The following is a 19898-nucleotide window of genomic DNA, read 5'->3' as shown; positions in this document are numbered from 1 at the left end:
TCAAGAGAATGTTTAAGTAATAGTGGGGAGGGAAACTGAACTCCATAGACCCAGACGACAAATCTTTGGGAAGATGAGATCTCTGGAATTCCTCTAAGCAGAGTTACAGACTTTTCAGCACCCAGTCTTCTTAGCTGTTACCTTCAGAGGGTTAATAACAAAACACTGGTTTGCAAGGTATGCATCTCTGCTGAGGTGGGAAATCTGAGCCAAGCCAAAAGGAGCAGAAGTCATCTGAGCAAGTCATTGGGTTAAAGTACATTCCTCTCTGCTCCAACCCAGTCACACAAATCTGGAATCTTCAACAGAAGGAACATACGGTTTTTTCTCCTGCTTTTTTGTTTTAGGAGATAACAGCCTGATAGCAAACAGCTGTCTGGCTTCAGTGAGATTCTCCAGTCACCTATTTACTTCCAGGCATCTCTGAGACCAGACGTGGTGTGTTAGGGTAGTGTCAAGATCTTTTTGCAGTGAAAGGCCAGATAGATGGGAGTGGCAGCCTGTCGAAGCCTTTTTCACACAGAAACTCACCCCGACTTAGTTCAGATGCCACTGAGGACCTGTGATTTGCTTTATCAGACTCAGCCTCACACTGCAAAGAACTCAGAGCTGCTACACTGGGGCTTTGAACTGGATCATTCCTCAATGGTTTGACCTCTGCCAAGAACTTGTCTTTCCACCCTAGATGTACTGAATCAGTATCTACATTTTAAAAAAGTAATTCTTAGTGTATACGTAAGAGTCACCTGGGGATCTTGTTAAAATGTAGATTCTGCTTCAGTATTATGTCTGGGGTGGAAATGGAAATTTTCAGCTGAGGATTGAGCCAGAAAGAACCAATTTCAAGCCCTGTTCTAAACCCGAGGATGTGAGGAGGTGGGCAGAAGTTTGGGGCAAAAAGCAGTCTAAATTAAAGCCATTTAAAAACACTTTCTAAGACTTCAGTGCACTAGACCTAACCATCATCAAAGAGCCCTAAAGATTTCAAGCCTTGCTCTGCCACCTACTCTATGATTTTGAGCAAATTACTTAATCTTTCTGGGCTTCTCTTGTCCTTGTAAAATGAGACGGTTGCCCACCTGGTGATGGATTTCATGTCAGTTTGGGGTGTGTGTGCACATATGGCACTGGGCACATGTCAGGCAGCCAAAGAAAAAGTCCTCATTTCAGAGGTGGGAGGGAAGAGCTGGGGTGGCCAAGAAAAGGAGTGTGATGATGGATGCACAGCTCTGTGAAATACTAACACCCAACACTATACTTTCAAAGGGTGAATTATGGAATGTGAACTGCCTTTCAATTATGCTGTTATTTTATTAAAAAAAAAAAAAAGGTGAAGAGAACATGGCTAAGAACATTTGGAGGAACAGTGGGAAATGAGGGCTTTCCATGTTCTCTGATGGGGCAGAGCATCGAGTTCTGATCATAGGATAAAAAACCATTATTTAGGAAGGATGAGAATCTTTTTCTTGCTACATTCTGTAATTTTAGATTCCCATCATTCCTCTTGAAATTTCAAGATAAGAGATTCTCCTTCACTTTTCAGGCTAAAATATTAGTGGAACGTTCATATGGTGTTTTTAAAATGATAGATGACAGCTTTTCAGCACCTATAATATTCCATCCTGGGTTTTGGGATATCAAGAGAAATATTCATCAGCAAAGATTTCAATATCACTATTCCCAAATTGCTTCAATGGTTACTGGTTCAATATTCTAAAATAAACAACCATAGGTACAACCATTTAGATTTCTAATTTATTATTAAATTACATAACAAAGCTTCTTCTATACAGTCAGAAAAATGCACATTAGATGAGAACAAAATTAAGTACAAATACAATAAAATTGGTTCCAGAAACTATTTTAAAAGCAAGAAATTAGAAAGTGCATTTGGAAAATAATAGATTTAAAAAATCTGTATTGGCATTCTTCACGAGGAAACATCTTCCATCATAGTAAAATGTGATTGGGATTGAGTTCTCTCCCCTCTGAAAGCTGACAGGATGGAATGGGTGCAAATACTTTGATAACTAAAGTGAGATCTTAAGTACAAAGAAAATGAGAAGGATGGCTCAGCTTTGTCTCAACTCATTATCCTTAAAGTCTGTTTGTTCCTTCACCATTTCCTTTCCCTTACAGAATTTAAGATTATGCAGATTTATAAAGGAATAACAAGATTAACTTATTAAGACCATGATGAAAAGGTCTGCATTTCTGTGAAGACCAGCCTAAATAACTCCTAACCCCAAAGGACAGTGGAACACAAACCACTACAACTTTCTGAGTAGTAGAACCCATTTGTTTGCTAGTTACATTTGCCACAAAATTCAGTGTAACATCAGACATGGCCATTTATCCCCACAACTTACTATTTCAAGTTAGAAAACTCAATGCAATTCCCCAAAATCCCATCTGGTTAATGATCGAACATGAGGCATTAGAAACCAAAATGGCTGATCCAATTGTTTAAAGTCATTTTTGTCAGGTTGAGGTCATTAACAGAGAAGCAAAGTTAATGACAGAATGCAAGTCCAGGGTGCCTCAACTCCCTAGAGGCCAAAAGCTATTGACTGATTTTCTCACCAAGTATAATTTTTTTATTCAGATGTATTCAGCTTCCAATATGAACAAACTAAGTATTATCTGGCTTTAGCTACAAAAGGGGCCTCACTGGGTCTCCTCTCATCATGTGCCTCCATTCTTAGGTTTTCACTCACATGGCTGATCTGAATTCCAGGCAGTATGAAAAGAGGCATTCTCTATAAAAGTGAAGAAAGAGGAGGAGCGGAGCAAGGAAAGCACTTTTCTAACATTACAAAAACAAAGAGGGAGCAATGCCGGTTACTGGGAGTCCTTCAGCATCATTAATAATTTTAAAAAACAAAGTAGAGATTGCCAGGATGGATGAACTAAAGCTCCTGAGTATCTGTACTTGAATTTGAGCAATAGATTTATTAAACAGTTCACTAAGGTCATCAGTGGACGTTAAAGCAAAATCACAAAAATGTATCTTCTGGAATTTTCCATTCTTTCTATTGCCATGGTTTTTCATATTTTTTAGTAAAATGGAAGTTCTAAGCGACTATTAAAAAGATCCAAAAGGAAAAGATTCATTATATAAGACAACGGCAGTCTTTAAGAAGTAAGGTTGTTTTAAGAAGCAACATTTATCTGGGCCCAGGAATAGAAAATTCCTTTTGACCTCTAGTTCTGACTATATCAACAAATAATTTACTGTTGGCCCCTGAGCCAAGCAACCTGTCTGGAAGGAGGGCAGTAAGGTAAGGGGGGAAAAAAAAGATGGTTTTTTAAACAAAGAAAAAGGTTGAATGACATGAAATTGAGTGTTCAAATCAGCTACTATGGGGTCCAACCTGAGCCGCTTCCTGTAAATGGCGTGCCTCCATTTCCTCATCCTAGGGTTTCTTTGTACAAACAAAGGAACCATAAGAGGAAAGGAAGAGTACTATCCTCACTACCTACTTTTGGCCCTGGATCACCTCATTATGGGCTACAGCACTGGGAGGTTAGTCAGACCTATCTGACACCAACATCTACACCATGCTTCTTCAACTTCCTTGGAAGAACTGGTTTCTTTATTTTCATGAAGAAAATAACCCACATAATTCTATGACTTCACATAAGGATAACCCTAATGGGAAGGCTCATCAGCCATCAAAATTGTCTGCTGAGTTTTAGCAAGCTAGATTAGCTTGTGTCCTAGTTTTATTCTCACATAATCACCTTTAATGAATGTACCAAATAATCAGACCAGTAAAAAAGACTGGTAGTATAATTAAATAAATAACTTTATTATTTATGATACTTCAGATTTTATAAATGCCTACTATATAGCAACCAAAATCCCTACAAATTCTCACTGAGGCATAACCACCAATCATCAAGGCCCTTTGAAAAATCAAAGATAATAAAGTGTCAGGGGAGAGAAGATTTGTTCTCTCAACAAAGGTTTTAATAAATGAACATATTTCCCTGACCCTTTAAGGTTCACAATGGGAAAACTTAAGCTTCCTTTTAAGGGCATCCCCAATCAATTAACTGATCAACCCATACTTAGAAAAATAAACCCCATAATTTAAAAAAATATATCAAATGCCCTTCATGCCCAGAATGTAACAAAAACTCTGACAGCAGAATCAAAACCCTCTGCAGTCTCAGTATTATGTCTACCCATCGGCCTGTACATCAAGTGCATCTATATACCATGATGTCGTTAGGAATTACATGCAAATATCCTCTTATTCCCTATGGCAGTTTGAAGGCTATAAATACCATAATAAAGTCCATCTGTGAAGAGCAATGTTCCTTCTTGGTGAGGCAGGTAGATGTTGAAAGACTTCAAACATTTGTGGTAGTTCAGTTAGACAACACAAGTAATCAATTTCCAAAAACTGAGAAAATTGTTAAATTTGAAAAGAATCCTGATGGTGGGTTTAAAATTCTGTTACTGCCCAGAGATGGAAGTAAGGTGCAGATGGAAACAGATTCTGTCACATGTGTCTTCAATAGCACAACCATTCTTTGCTCTTTGGAAGTTAAACACATCTGGAATGAATAGGTTTCATAAAACACAAGAATTCCTGGTACACGAGGCAGCAGTTCTTAAACTTTTGCTTATAAATCGTGGAGCATTTACAAATGAAGTTATCTGGAAGGCGACCTCTTAATGTATTTTTACATGTGGCTTGTGGTACAGATCTACTGAAAACTGAGCAGTCCTCTCGCTCAGTACTGGTATTAATCCTGACAATGAGGAATAGTTTGGGGTCATTGCCAGGCACTGGCTATTAGTTTCTTTGTTATGGTAGAATTGAAATCTCATTTTCTGGTAGCAGCAAATATTAATTCAATGGAAGAAATAAACAGAAAAGTCAAAACAATGAAGGACAAAGTCTATTATTCTTGATGTTTTCTGAGTGATATATAGTTAATCCCAGTGTGCTTAAAAAAAAAAAAAGTTTTTGCAGTGTCTGTCCTCCATTAACTGACAACCTCCGCCATGCTGACGGTGGCTTGTCAGTGTCTCAAAGAAACATTTGTGAAAAATGGAATTTTCCTCGAATACCGAAAGAACTGGGGACACAGAGTAGAAATCTAAAGAGATTATCAAGAACTGACTTGTAATTTCTTGTCATGAGTGTAAAATAAAATAAGAGCTATTTTTATTCATAAGCCAATCTGGAGGCTGAAAGAAAAGCAGCCTTTGAATATAGAGAACCCTGCTTTTCTGAAGAGTCTAGCTGTATGTGACCAAGCTTCAATGTTATCACAGAGTCACAGAAACTTTCTGATTGGTTTACTTACCTCTTGGGGAGACAAAAGAAAATAAAATAATTTTTAAAACTGAGAATGGGGAAATGTGTGTTAGGAAAGATAGCATAGGGAACTGTAGCTTCAGCTCAACCTGACCACCTCACAGAGTCCATCACTCGCAGTCTTGAATTAATCCAGCTGGTCAGGCCAATTAACTGGACAGTCAACTGCTCCTTCCCACTTTTCTTTATTCCAGATCAGGGCATGAAAGAGTCCTGGAAATGTCCCATCAATGGAAAGCATACAGCAGCAATAGGATGGTACAGATACCAATAACACCACCCAGGATGAGTGAGTCTCGCCGCTTCCTAAGGTTGATCCGCTGGATCAGGCTGTTCACAGCAGGAAAACGATCTTTGGGAAATCATTGTTAAGGTCATACTTGGAAGAAGCCTCTTTACAGACAAGTCACAGAAATCACAAAAATAGAAACGAGTGGAGTCCAGAAACAATAAGTGATGAGGAAAAAGAGAAGGGAAGAAAATCACACTGCATGAGTCTTTAGCAAGACAAAATGGGCTTGCCCTACTGCTGCTCAACATCTCAAACAAATTCAAGTCTCCTTGCCTTGTGTGTGGTATATAAACAAGAATAAATGACAAGAAAAAAAATTAGTAGGGAGAAGAAAATAATAAAGATGAGATCTAACCATGTCTTGATTGATTGCTTACTGCAAGGCTTCAGTGGGTGCCAGTGGCCAGGAACAGAGCCACCCTGCAGGACCGGGAGGCATAGGCCCAGCCAGCCATTACCACCCCACCCCCACCCCCACCCCACCCCATTTCTGTCGTCTTTCCTTTGCCTTCCTCTTCTTTTCTCTCTTTTTACTCTTCTTCTCAGAAGAGTAGGAGTTTACCTGAGGGGTTGTGAAGAAGTACTTGACCCTCTCCCCATAGGGAGATTTGTCTGGATTCAGACAATAGGTGGGAATCAATGCTAGAGTCTATATAATTGGCGACTGGTGAATTATTTAAAATTTGTATTTTGCTTTTTAGTCATTAGGCAGGATATGGTAGGAAAGTGGGTTAAACTAACATAAAACATAAAACCAAAAGCATAATGAATCAATGAATGAATGGATAGGAAATTCTTAGTTTTAAGGGTTTTGTATTAGTCACAGCTGTATTTTACTTAGCATTGTGTGATACCTTCATACTCTCATTTGCATGTATGATGTAGAACACAGCACATGCCTGTGCTTCCTGTATTATTTTGTATTTCTGTTAACAGTTTCTGACAATACACCTGTGGGTGTATCTTCTTTGTTAACAGAGGTATTATGTACGTCAAAGTCAGGAAAACCAATGACAAAAACCACTTGGGATGAGCTGAAATAATCCCACTCTCTATAAATCCTCATTGCCTTTTCCTATAACAAAATCTGGTAGCATAGCGCCTAAGGCACTTGACTGCTAACCAGAAGGCTGGCGGTTCAAACCCACCAGCCACTCCTCGGAAGGAAGGTTGGGCAATCCTACTTCCATAGTGATACTGCCTCGGAAACCCAAGGAGGGGTCGCTATGAGTTGGGGCCGACTCGACGGCACATAACAACAACAACAACAACAATATAAAGTCACTTTTAGTTTGATATCCTGAAGTTGTTGGTATTTGCCAGTTTTCTGTGAATTTAGTTTTTGCTTTGTCATCCTAAATACAAAACCACGTATCAAAATCATCATAAAGCAGTTTGCATATGTTATCTTCATTTTACAGCTGCCACAAGGAAGGGAATGTAGAAATTATTATTGTTTTCAAAATGAAGAATTGGGCTCAGAGAAGTGGCTTGGGTTAGGTCCACAGCTAGTAAACAGCACATCTAAAGATTCAAATTTAAGTCTGCATTACTTGTCATGAAGTCATGCTGTCTTTCTTAAATATGATGAACTTGGTTGCCAAAAAGAGAACAACTTGTTCTTGTTGTGTGCCATCAAGTCAGTTTCAATTCTTAGTGACCCTACAGGACAGAGCAGACCTGCCCCAAAGGGTTTCCAAGGCTATAAATCTTTATGGAAGCAGACTGCCTCATTTTTCTCCCATGGAGCAGCTGGTGGATTCAAACTACCAACTTTTTGGTTAGCAGCCCAATGACTTAACCACAATGGCACCAGCAGCTGGGGAAGGAAGCTTCTTTTCCATAAAATGCTTGAGTTCTTCTCAGAGAATAAATAAAACTGCAGGGTAGCAGATTATCAGCTTCCCCACTGGACTTCCCAGAGGTATTTTACTCTAATTTAAATTGGGAAATTCAGGAATTAAAAAGGTAACAGTCATGGTAAAAAGCAGTTTACCCTAGAATTCAGCTTGTGTACAGCAAGTTACATTGAAAATACTCTTTATCAGTAGTTATAACTCATATACTTATTTGGCTATCTCTTTTCTTCCCTTTCTAAGTGCCACTGACTTGGAAAAAATAAAAAAGAGAAAGCCCATAATTTATTTGTTGTTGTTGTTGTTATATGCTGTCCAGTCGGCCCTGACTCATAGTGACCCCTCCCTTAGGTTTCTGAGGCAGTATCACTACGGAAGCAGATTGCCCAACTTTCCTTCCAAGGAGTGTCTAGTGGGTTTGAACCGCCAGCCTTCTGGTTAGCAGTCAAGTGCCTTAGGCACTATGCTACCGGAGCTCCCCATAATTTATTAAGTTTAGGTAAAAATAATGTATAATGTTGAGTTCTAACATGGATGTAAGAGCTTCTAAATGCACAATTTGTGAATAATTTTTAAATTCACACTTATAATTTTTTCTAAATCTCCTATTTTGTAACATATTCTAATAAATCTAATATTCTATTATTAAACCTGTGGTGTGTAAACTTTTAGAAATGGTACTAAACAACATGAACTTTCACCAACTAGGAGTGTAGGGTATATTCATATTATATAATTATTGATGGCCTCCACACATAATTGTAAACTGCTGAAAAAAGCACACACATAGATTTCTCCCTTCCTCCCCACCAAAAAAACCCCTAGATCTCAAACTTTCAAAAAGGATACTGGCCAAAGTGTTCATTTTGCTCTGAATTGACTTCAACATTCCTCTCTGTGAAGTCATGTTTTCTTTTGTTGCCATAGCAATGCTGCAAGGGCGAAAAGAGAAGATTATTCAAATGGCATTTAAGATTATCCTACATGGATCCATCATGCCATTACAAGTAAAAAAAAAAAACAAACAAACAACTAATGAGCAACATAATTTTGAAGTGCACTGGGCAGAAAAATAGCTACCAAAAAAAAAAAATATATATATATATATATCACTTTTAAGCCACCTCCTGTTTTCTGTTGATCCTGAAGGACCACTCCATCCCACTGCTATTTTTGATATATTTTTGTACAAGACAGTAAGCCAGATCCTGTGAGTGTTTTTTAAAACAACAAATGAAATAGCATTTCAATAAACAAAACACATATTACAAAAGCATCTTAAAATGGTTTTAAAAGGGGTGAGCTACTAAAATATTCTTAGGAAAACGTGTTTGAAAGGAAAATAGGAATTACGGTAATAAAAACAGAACCAGCCTTCAATTTATGAAGAGATTATGGTCCAAAATTCTATTAGAGAACCAATCAGGCAGACATTGGGACAGACATGCAAGATTATGCTGGGTTTCCAAGCCAGCTGATGAAGGTCACAGATTCATTAAACATGTCTGAGAGAAGGGGAAAAAGTCATTCTTTGTAGAGTATAATCTCTTACACATGACTATCTTGATGTCCTATTTAAAAGAGAGTTAATCTCTTTTGATCATCACTCCTATATTACTACTTTTCCACAGGCTTATCTTCAGGGACATCAAAATTCTAGCAAATAGGTCAGTGTCCATTTGATATGTAGCACTCAAGAGAGTGCTTTAGATATTGATATTATAAAAAGCAATAGGAAAAAAAATACTGTTCAGCAATTATGAAAACATCTGAAACATTAAAAAAAAAAAAAAAAAAAAAAAGCAATAGACAAAGAGATTCTGGGAAGATGTTTGTCAGAGTACAGATTCCTGACCTCATCTTTGGCCTGTTTCCCTCCAAGGAGCAACAAAAGACCTAAGACAAGCTTGCTGCGGAGGGTCTATCTGAAGCCCCAAGTTCTCTAGCAATCTTCAGGGAAGAAAGCCTGGTGGAGGACTACACTCTTAAAGTGAGAAGAGAGTTTGGGAACAATGGCAGAGAAGACTAGATTTTTCTTCAACTGGTTTCACTGCTCCCTGAGGAGCCAAACAGTAGAAGACTATGGGATCTGCATGTACAAAGACTGCAGTGATGGACTGCTCCCAGTTCCTGCAGCTGAAGGAGACAACTATTCAGAGCCAGTGAGACCTATGAAGAGAGCTAACGTTCTACCAGCTGGTAGAATGCCCAGCCCCCAAGAGGAGAAACTGCGGGCCTATCTACCAGTTGATCTGCCACTGCTCAACAGCTCTAAACCTGATTGCTGAGGGAATACATTTTTGGACAGCAGGGTCTCAGAGAATAAACCACCAATCCAGTAGGTTTACTAGAGGAAAACTAGAGGGAATATTCCAAACAAATGACAAATGAATCAAAACTGAAATTTCAAAATTTGAGAAGGCAGAGAAGAGACAAAAGTGTATAAGGAGATATATCAAAGGACAGGATATTTATTATAGCATTGTTTGGAATAGTTTTTTTTTTTTTTTTTTTTTAAAAAGGACTCTCCCCCCAAAAAACTGGGAACAATACTGGAATTTATAGTATTAACATTTGGTTATTAGAAAGAGTACACATTTCTATTAATCTGGAGAGATGTCTATGATACATTAAGTGACAAAGGAAGCCAAATAATGTGTAGAAAATGCATCCTTTTTAAAGAAACAAACAAAACGTCTTTGCATGTGTTTGTATGAGCAGTGAGAAGGGTTTTAAAAACATACCACCGTCTATTAACATAAATTATTTCAGGGGGTAGGAATCAAGGAGCACCACCAGGAGATTAACTTTTTCTTTACACATTTTAGAATGATTACAATTGTTACAATATGTTACACAATGTTATGATATAAAAGTATCTTAATAAAGAAAGTTGAAAAGAAAAACAAAGCAATTCACTTGTGTTAATAACATTATCAGCATCAACCCATATTCACTTTGGTACCATTACGAACCAAGTAATGATTTATAAAAGTGTTCCCCAAATTCTGGAAAAGCTCAAGAATTGAAAAGACTAGGTAATTCTGAAAGTAGAAGTTGGAGTAGGGCTGAAAACACGGAGATTTGTGGAAATTTTTGTAACAAGTTGCCAGCAATTACACTCCCACAACTTGTGCAACACCATGACTGCCCCAGTCCAACAAAAGACTTAGCTTAGGAGAGAAAAGCTAAAGATAGTGACAATATGAAGTCCCCAATGATGCAGGTTGCCCATTTATCCACCTCCTGTGAGGCCCAGCACTCAACAAGTCCTATCACCACACAGAATGCGTTCTAATCACTGGCTTTTCGGGGCCTCATCCTCAAATACAAGTGAAAAGTCCAACAATCACCAGACATTTGAAAGCCTCTAACAAAAAAGGCAGAGCCTGAAACATACCAGCCAGCAAACAAAGCGGGTCTGAGGAAACAGAGGCAATGCAGGAAGCACGAGAAACTCTAAAATCAAATTATATTTAAAGTCTTTCAGAGAAATAAAGATAGCATATTCAGGAAATGTGTGTATGTGTGCACACATGTTACACACACACACACATACACATTCCTTAGGAAAGAGCTCATATAAATTTGAAATAAAATAAGAGGAGCAGAAATAAAAATATAACAGACAAGTTAGAAGAACAAATTGAGAAAACCCTTTGGAAAGCAAAACAAAAAGATAGATGGAAAACAGGGGAAAAAGAACTAACTCAAGAGGCACAATACATCACCTTTTAAAATGTTTAAAAAGAAACAAGAGAGAAAAAAGGGGGAAGAAAATGATAAATAACAAGAAAATTTCCCAGAACTGAAGATGAGTTTCTAGTTTCAAACTGTAAGAATCACCAAATGCCAAGTACAAAAAAATGAAAAAGATGCCCACTAAGCTCATGATGGCGAAATTTAAACAAACAAATAAAACAAGGAAACAGGAATGATCCTAAAAGCTTCCTTCCAGAGAGAAAAAGCATGTCATACATAAGGGATCAGAAATTTTAATTGGCTGAGTCCAAGGGGCTACTGGACCATGTGAACCTCAGCCCATAGGACCCTGAGACCAGAAGAAGTAGATGGTGTCTGTACCATTGTCAACCACTCAAGAAAGGGATCAAAACAGGAGATCCGGGATCAGAGTGGGAGAACCATGTCAAACAAAACTCAAAATCCTAAAAATGACCAGGCTTAATGGTCTGATAGAGACTGGTGAAACCTCTGTGGCTATGGCTCCTAGTCATCCTGGAACTGAACTCACTCTTGTAGCTTCCAGCCAAACAACAGACAGGCCTACAAGGTGAACAATTACATTAGGTATGTATACTCCTTAGAACAATCAACCATGGCAGGTCAGAAAGGCAGCATTTGCACAAGAAGATAGCTCAGAGGCAGGAATGCATAGGAAATGGAGCAAGTAGAAAGAAGCTGTCCCATTATGGGGAGTGCAATCAATGTCATGAAATCATGTATATGAACTGCTGAATGAAAAACGAATTTGAAAAAAAGAGAAAGAAATTTTAATTAGCACTGGACTTAAGCAATACTGGAAATAATGCTTTCAATAATTTTGTAATTATTTCCAACCCAGAATACTATACCCAGCTAAATGATGAATCAAACGTGAGAATAAAAACTGTTTAGACATGGAAAGTCCAAAAATATTACCTCCTGTTCTTTCTCAGGAAGATACTAAAGGACGTGGTCCACCATAAAAACTTTAAAAACAAACAAACTCATTGCCATCTAGTCAATTCTGATTCATAGCAATCCCTCCTTGGGTTTCCAAGGCAGTATCACTACAGAAGTAGATTGCCCAACCTTCCTTCCAAGGAGTGGCTGGTGGGTTTGAACCACCAGCCTTCTGGTTAGCAGTCAAATGCCTCAGGCACTATGCCACCAGAGCTGTGGTCCACCATAGGAGGGCATAAACTAAGAGAGTAGAAGACAATGAATTCAAGAAACAGGTTATCCAATAAAGGAGATTATTTTAGAATAATGGTGATGGAATGATCCAGGACTGAAATAGGGTAGTGGGCCTGGAGAACAACCAGTCAAGATTAAAGGAGAAGGTGAAGGACTAAAGGAGAGATGAATCCAAGGGGGAAAAAAAAAAAAATCAATACAGACTGTATGATGTATTTGACCACACTGAAGAGAGTTTAGAATCTGTCAGTTTTGGTATATATATATATATATATTAGTGACAGGTACATAAAAATTAAGCAAATGACAAAGGGGAATATTATTAATTCCAACTTTTTTTGCATTGTGTGGGGAGGGGGATTTGAACAAGAAAAAACATCTATTCATAGTACGCTATGGAGCTTATTAGCTGTGAACAATATTTAAGTAGTTGTATTATAAATACAGAAAAAACAAATTCGGAGGGAAGTGTGTATGTCTATAATTGAAAATACATTTCTAAAACTGAAAATTCAAGAAATAGCAATTTATAGGATGTCACTTAAGACCTACGGAGATAGAAGAATTGGAAATGTTATGGTAGTTATCACTACCTGATACATTTTGCAGTTCTGACTTTATCACTCATTCACTCATTTAACAAGCATTTATTGAGAGCCCACTATGTATCAGGTACCATTCTTGACACTGGCAAAAAATCCCCACCCTCACAGAGCTTACATTTTAATGAGCAGAAATAAGCCATAATCAAATTAAAGTAAAAAATATATATAGTGCAACTGATGGTGGTAGGTACTGTGAAGAAAATAGAGCAGGTAATGAGGATAGGGGATACTGGGATGGTAAGGTGGCTGAACTTTTAAATAGATGGTCAGGAAAGGCTTCCCACAGGAAGTGACAAATGATCTAAAGAATGAAAAAATAACTGATTCAGACCAGAGGTAGTAACAATATTACCACTACTTCAGCCAGGCACTCACTGTACCAGAAATTTTATTCACATTATCTTTAATCTGTACAACAATCTTTCAATCTTATGATCAGTCCTATGTTTTTAAACAGATTTAAAAAATGAAGGCTCCAAGAAGTTGAAGAGTAATTTATCCAAGAACACATCTAGTAAGTAGTCCAATCAGGTTTCAAATCTAGAGGTGTTAAGAAGTAGAAAGAGTCTGGGTTTGTTTTGAAAGTAGAGCCAACAGAACTCTGATGGATTAGATGTGAGGTGTAAGAAAGAGAGAGTCAAGGAGGACTCTAAGGTATGTAACTAGTATGTAAGTTCCATAATAGAACTTTATCATGTTCATTGCTATATCCCCAGCTCCTGGTGCATAGTAGATATTCAAGAAATATTAGTTGAAATTAATGCTTGCCTCTGGCAAATGGAACTAAGAGTGGGGGATGAGGACATACACACTTCCTCTGAATTTGTTTTTTGCTGTAAAGATATATTACATTGATAAGACAAAAATTAAGTTGGAAAAAACCCAAAACACCTTTATTAGGTAAACTTGAAATTACATAGCAATGTCAACTTCATAAGACAATGAATTTTATATCAAAAAAATAAAAAGAGCACTCTGTGTCATTAATTTTTATTCATAATTTTTTTAGGTGTATATCTATGATAGAATGTGATTCATTTAAAATGTAGTTGTTTTTAAAATAAAGTCACTTGATAAGGTATTTTTAAATAGGTATGATGGTCTTGTACAAAGTAATAGTTCAGACTCAAGCTGAGAAATCTGAGGCCAATCTCTCTGAATTGTATATGCTTGCCTCTGTTTTTCAAACTGGGACTATCAACATCTCACGTGGACTCTGATTCACAAGTGGGTAAAGAAGATTGAAAAATAATTTCCGTAAAGCACTTTGTATTCCTTGGAGAACGGATATTATCATCATACATTATGTTATTATCTTGTTGTATATGCATGATTTCCAGAACCACATAAAGTATATCTAGACATATTTTCCCATCTCTTTCCATCACTTGGAATCAAACTGGGCTGTTGTCATTTCAAGGGTCAAATACTTAGAGGCAAAACATAAGTTCCAAATAATATGTAATGCTTTTAATATAAATCATTGATATGCTTACTGCAACTTCAACTTTCTTACCTATTCAATGAACTAAACTCAATTTTTTAAAACACCACGATACCAGTTACACATTTAGAGTCTGAGAATAAATTTATAAATATTAGTTATTTCCAATAGATGACCAAGTCTAAATTCAGCTCTGTATATATTTTTTAAATGCAGCTCCAAAAGGATAATATTTTACATATGTAAAAATATTTTTGACACATAAATTTTATATTTACTTATGAAAGTAATCATAACTAGCTTTACATTCAATGACACTTCAGTTGAAACAAAGGGAAATATTGAAATAAAAGACTTTAAAATTGTATTTTGCTTCTTAAGTAGCAATATAATAGCAGTAGTGATTGACTGGTCCTAGAATTTTCCTATCCTATGAGGTATCCATAACTTTTATGCCCATTATTAAATACAAACAAACAAAAACCCAAACCCATTGTTACTGAGTTGATTCTGACTCATAGTGACCCTACAGGACTGAGTAGAACAGCCCCCATAGGTTTCCAAGGCTATAAATCTTTATGGAAACAGACTGACACATCTTTCTTCTGCAGAGCAGCTGGTGGCTTTGAACCATCAACATTTCAATAAGCCGAGCACTTAACTACTACACCACCAGGGTTCCTTATGCCCATGTTTCTTGCCCTTAAATAGGTTTGGTCTGAACTGAAAAGTTTAATTAAGGAAGCCTGGCCTTAGAATAGGAGCTCTGGTGGTGTAGTGTCTAAAGCATTTATTTGACTGCTAACCAGTAGACTGGCAGTTAGAACATCAGGCAGAAAGGAGAAGGAAATAAAAGGAAAAAAGAAAGGAAAAAGTCATATGGAAACTTTAAGAATCCTTGATAGGAAAGGACAAATGGAAACAGTAAACACAGCAAGAAGTGGGAAGAGTGCTGTTACTTTGTGGGGATTGCAATCAATTTCACCAATCAAAATGCATATGAACTGTTGAACAGAAACCAATTTACTATGTAAACTTTCATCTAAATCACAATAAAAAGAAAACAAAACAAAAAAGAAACCCTTGGCAACATGTGATCAGGCCTCACATGCTGATGTAAGGGAAGCAAATCATTCAGTATTTTAGTCAGTAATTAGGCACTTCTGTGAAAACTTTGTTCAGATGGAACACCTAGTACATGTAATGTGAACAAAATTCCAATACCTTATAACTGCATATTATTATATAAGATTATAATTTGTTATGATTATTATTAAATGATAGGAACATAGTATAAGTAAAATAAGAATCCATGAGTCCATATGGATACAAATGAGTATTTAGGAAAAGAACACTGAAATGTTTAGAGGTAAAGGGGCATCATGTCTGTAACTTACTTTCAAGTAGTTTCAAAAAATAATTGTGAAAAAGCAAATGTGTAAAATGTTAACATTTGGAGCATTTGGGTAGAAAGCATATGAGAACTCTTTGTGCTATTCTTTACAACTTTTCTGAAGTCTGAAATTACGTTAAAATAGAGGGAAAAAACAGTATTAATAATAGAGTTACCATTTACAGATTACCAACTATCAGCCAAGGCCTTTGCTCACATTATCTTTAATCTTCACAGCAATCTTACATGGTAAGTATTATCATCAATCACATGATTTTAAACAGGTAAGAAAAAGAAAAGCTCTAAAGGTTAGAGTAATTTATCTAAGAACAGAGATCTAGTAAGTAAGTAGTCCAGTCAGGTTTCAAACCACAAATATATTAATGGTTTAGATAGAGCTCTGGTTCTAGAGTGAGACAGGCTTGGGTTTGAGAATGTGAATCAGTATTACATTATTAGTCATGTCACCTAGGGCAAATAATTTATCTAAATTTCTTTTCTGGAGATATGAATAATGATTGGTGCCTGTCTCTTAGATTATCAAGAAGAACAAATAAAATAATGCCTGTAAAGCACTTTGGCACAGAGGCCTATGGAAAGAATACAGTATTATTCACTAAATCACCTCCAGGGAGGTGGTGTTGTGCCTAAGGCACTTGACTGCTAACCAGATGGCTGGTGGTTCAAACCCACCAGCAATTCCTTGGAAGGAAGATTGGGCAATCTACTTCTGTAGAGATACTGCCTCGGAAACCCAAGGAGGGGTCGCTATGAGTCGGATACGACTTGACAGCACTGAGTTTGGTTTTTTTTAAACTACCTCCACACACTTCTTTCTACCTTTCCTCAAAAGTAATGCATTACACATCGATGAATTCTAAAGCACAGAATTTAACTTACCTTTTTACTGTCACAAAAAAGGTGTTTAAAAATTTATCAAACCTAGAGAATTAAGCAGTTCAAACCAACAGTAAATGTTCCTTACTTTAAGCATGAAAATAAATTACTTCATCATTATTACAGATAATATTAAATGTAACTGTAGTGGATTTCATACAGCTGCTGCAACAGAAACCAAACCTACATAAATGGCATAAAACATTTACCAAATCAAACATTATTTTCTACTTAAAAGTAAAAATAAAAAGGTTGAGGCTGAAAATATTGAGTGTGAGATAACTGGAAATTGACTTTAACCCTAGTTACAGGGTTAACCTAATTGGTTCACTAAATTTATGTACAAACAGTAAAGTTAACAAAATTATTCCTACCTTATTGTCTCCTCTATCAGACGATCTGAGCTGCAAATAAACAGAAAATTCAAATTCTGGTATTATTATAGACATTTAAAACTTGTACTTAATTTTTTTACATTCAAAGATACAAAATTTTTTGACTTTTCAGTCATTTGTTGTTGTTGTTGTTATATGCTGTCGAGTTGGACCTGACTCATAGCGACCCCTCCTTGGGTTTCCAAGGTGGTTATCACTATGGTAGGTTGCTCAATCTTCCCTCCGAGGAGTGGCTGGTGGGTTTGAACCACCAGCCTTCTGGTTAGCAGTTAAGTGCCTTAGGCAGAAAACCCAGACTTTCAAAGACATCTAAGGAAAATTCAGAACTCATAAATAAACTGAATTTATTCATATACAATTTTTCTTATTTTTAATTCTCACTTCAATTTTTTCTCCACAGAAGTACTTGATGATTAAAGTCAGAACAGTTTAATGACAGCATGAAGAAATGAAACCTCTAATTTAGATAACTCAGAGTTGTCATGGTGATCTATTCAAAACCTAAGAATTTTAAGTAACTTGTTGAGACAGGACAGCTAATATAGTTCTGATATCTGAAAGAAGTAATTATTTATACTTCAAAGTTTCCTCCCACAGTTTTTTTTTTATAACGCTAAACCAAATATCTGTTTACCAGACATAAGAATTAAACAATCTGAAAGATGACACTAAATGCACCTTTGATCTGTACAGTTTGCAAAGATGCATTTAGTGTTGTCTTCCAGAACTGTATTACATTTACAGATACAAAATGTTTTGCCTTTTCAGCCATTTATGTACACAGAAAACCCAGACTTTCAAAGATATATAGGGAAAATTCAGAACTCTTATATAAATTTAATTTATTCATATATAATTTTTCTTTTTAATTGTTACTTTTTTTCCCCACATAGGTTTTTCTTGGCTGTAATCTTTATGGGAACAGATTGTGAGGTCTTTTTATTCCATGGAGGCCTGGGTAGGTTTAAACAGTCAACTATTCAGTTAGCAACCGAGTGTTTAACGACTGTGCCACCAGAGCTCCTTTGATCAACTATACCTGTTCAACTTCCTTTTTCAACACAGTAGTTTGGTAGATGTCCTCACAGAGTGTCTTAGTACATCAAAGGCACAGAACTAAGATATTTAAATCCATGTAGTATAATATGCAAATAAATTACTCTATTGCCAAGCTCAACAACCTACTTTTATGATTATTGTTGTTAATGTTTTCAGGTGACTCACAGTGACCCAATGCAAAGCAGAATGAAACAGTGCCCAGTCTCACGCCAGCTCCAAGATCCTTGTTATACTTGAAACCATCGCCATAGCCACTGTGTCATTCCATCTCGTTGAAGGCCTTCCCCTCTTTCATCAACCTTCCACCTTAACAAACATGACATCCTTCTCCAGGGAATGGTTTTTTCTGACAACATGACCAAAGCAGGTGAGACGAAGTCTGGCCATTCTCACTTCCATCCAAGGAGCATTCTGGCTGGATTGCTTCCAGGACAGATTTGTTAGTTCTTTTAGCAGTCCATGGTACTTTCAGTATTCTTCGCCAGCACCGCAACTCAAAAGCATCAACTCTTCTTCAGTCTTCCTTATTCACTGTTTAGCTCTCACATGCCTATGAGATGACTGAAAACACCACGGCTTGTGTCAGTCACACCTTCGTCCTCAAGGAGAAATCCTTGCTCTTTAGCACTTGAAAGAGGTTGTTTGCAGCCGATTTGCCCAGTGCAATATGTCATCTGCTGTCCTGACTGCTGCTTCCATTTGTCATTGATTATAGAACCAAGCAATGGGAAGTCTTTTACAACTTCAATCTTTTCTCCATTTATCATGATGCTGCTTATAGGTCCAGTTGTGCAGATTTTTTTTGTTGTTGTTGTTTATATTGAGATGATTAATACTGCAGACTGTAGTCTTCAATCTTCATCAGTAAGTGCTTCAAGTCATCCTCACTTTCAGCAAGAAAAGTTGTGTCATCAGCGTATCACAGGTTGTTAATGATTCTTCTAATCTTGATGCCACGTTCTTCATATAGTCCAGCTTCTTGGATTATTTGCTCAGCACACAGTTTGAGTAAGCATGGTGAAAGGATACAACCCTGACACACCCCACTTCTTGATTTTAAGCCATGCAGTGTCCCCTTGTTCTGCTTGAATGACAGCCTCCTGGTCTATGTACAGGTTCCTCATGAGTACAGTTAAGTGTTCTGTAATTCCCCTTCTTCTCAATGTTACCCATAATTTGTTATGATCCACACAATCAAATGCTTTTGCATAGTCAATAACAGACAAGCAAACATCTTTCTGATATTCTTTGCTTTGAGCCAAGATCCATCTGACATCAGCTATGGTATCTCTCGTTCCACGTCCTCTTCTGAATAGCTTGCATTTCTGGAAGTTCTCTGCCAATATACTGCTACAACTGTTTTTGAATTATCTTCAGTAAGATTTCACTTGCATGAGATATTAATGATACTATTCGCTAATTTCCACCTTCTGTGGGATCACCTTTCTTTGGAATGGGTACACGTATGGATCTCTTCCAGTCAGTTGGCCAGGTAGCTGTCTTCCAAATTTCTTGGGATAACCGAATGAGTGCCTCCAGCAGGGCATCTGTTGAAACATCTCAATGGGTTATTTCATCAATTCCTGGAGCCCCATTCTTTGCCAATTCCTTCAGTGCAGCTTCGACTTCTTCCTTCAATACCATTGGTTCTTGATCATATGCCACCTCCTGAAATGGATGAACATCAACCAATTCTTTTTGGTA

General features: G+C 37.0%; 1 protein-coding gene across 1 annotated transcript in view; it reads right to left on the bottom strand.

Annotated features, from left to right (window-relative positions):
- Positions 1-5563: 5563 nt before the first annotated feature.
- GOSR1 (golgi SNAP receptor complex member 1) overlaps positions 5564-19898 on the bottom strand; it is an 81553-nt gene continuing 67218 nt past the window's right edge. Inside the window, exons 7-9 of the mRNA XM_007937420.1 lie at positions 17115-17144; positions 8334-8416; positions 5564-5688 (exon numbers count right to left, since the gene is read on the bottom strand). Coding sequence (XP_007935611.1) covers positions 5564-5688; positions 8334-8416; positions 17115-17144 — 238 coding nt within the window. The remainder of the gene's footprint in view (positions 5689-8333; positions 8417-17114; positions 17145-19898) is intronic.

The sequence above is a fragment of the Orycteropus afer genome, unplaced genomic scaffold, assembly GCF_000298275.1.
Source record: "Orycteropus afer afer isolate SDZICR_OR568_19922 unplaced genomic scaffold, OryAfe1.0 scaffold00042, whole genome shotgun sequence".
NCBI lineage: Eukaryota > Metazoa > Chordata > Mammalia > Tubulidentata > Orycteropodidae > Orycteropus > Orycteropus afer.
The sequence above is the reverse complement of the archived record's forward strand: the minus strand, read 5'-3'. Positions and strand labels throughout refer to the sequence as shown.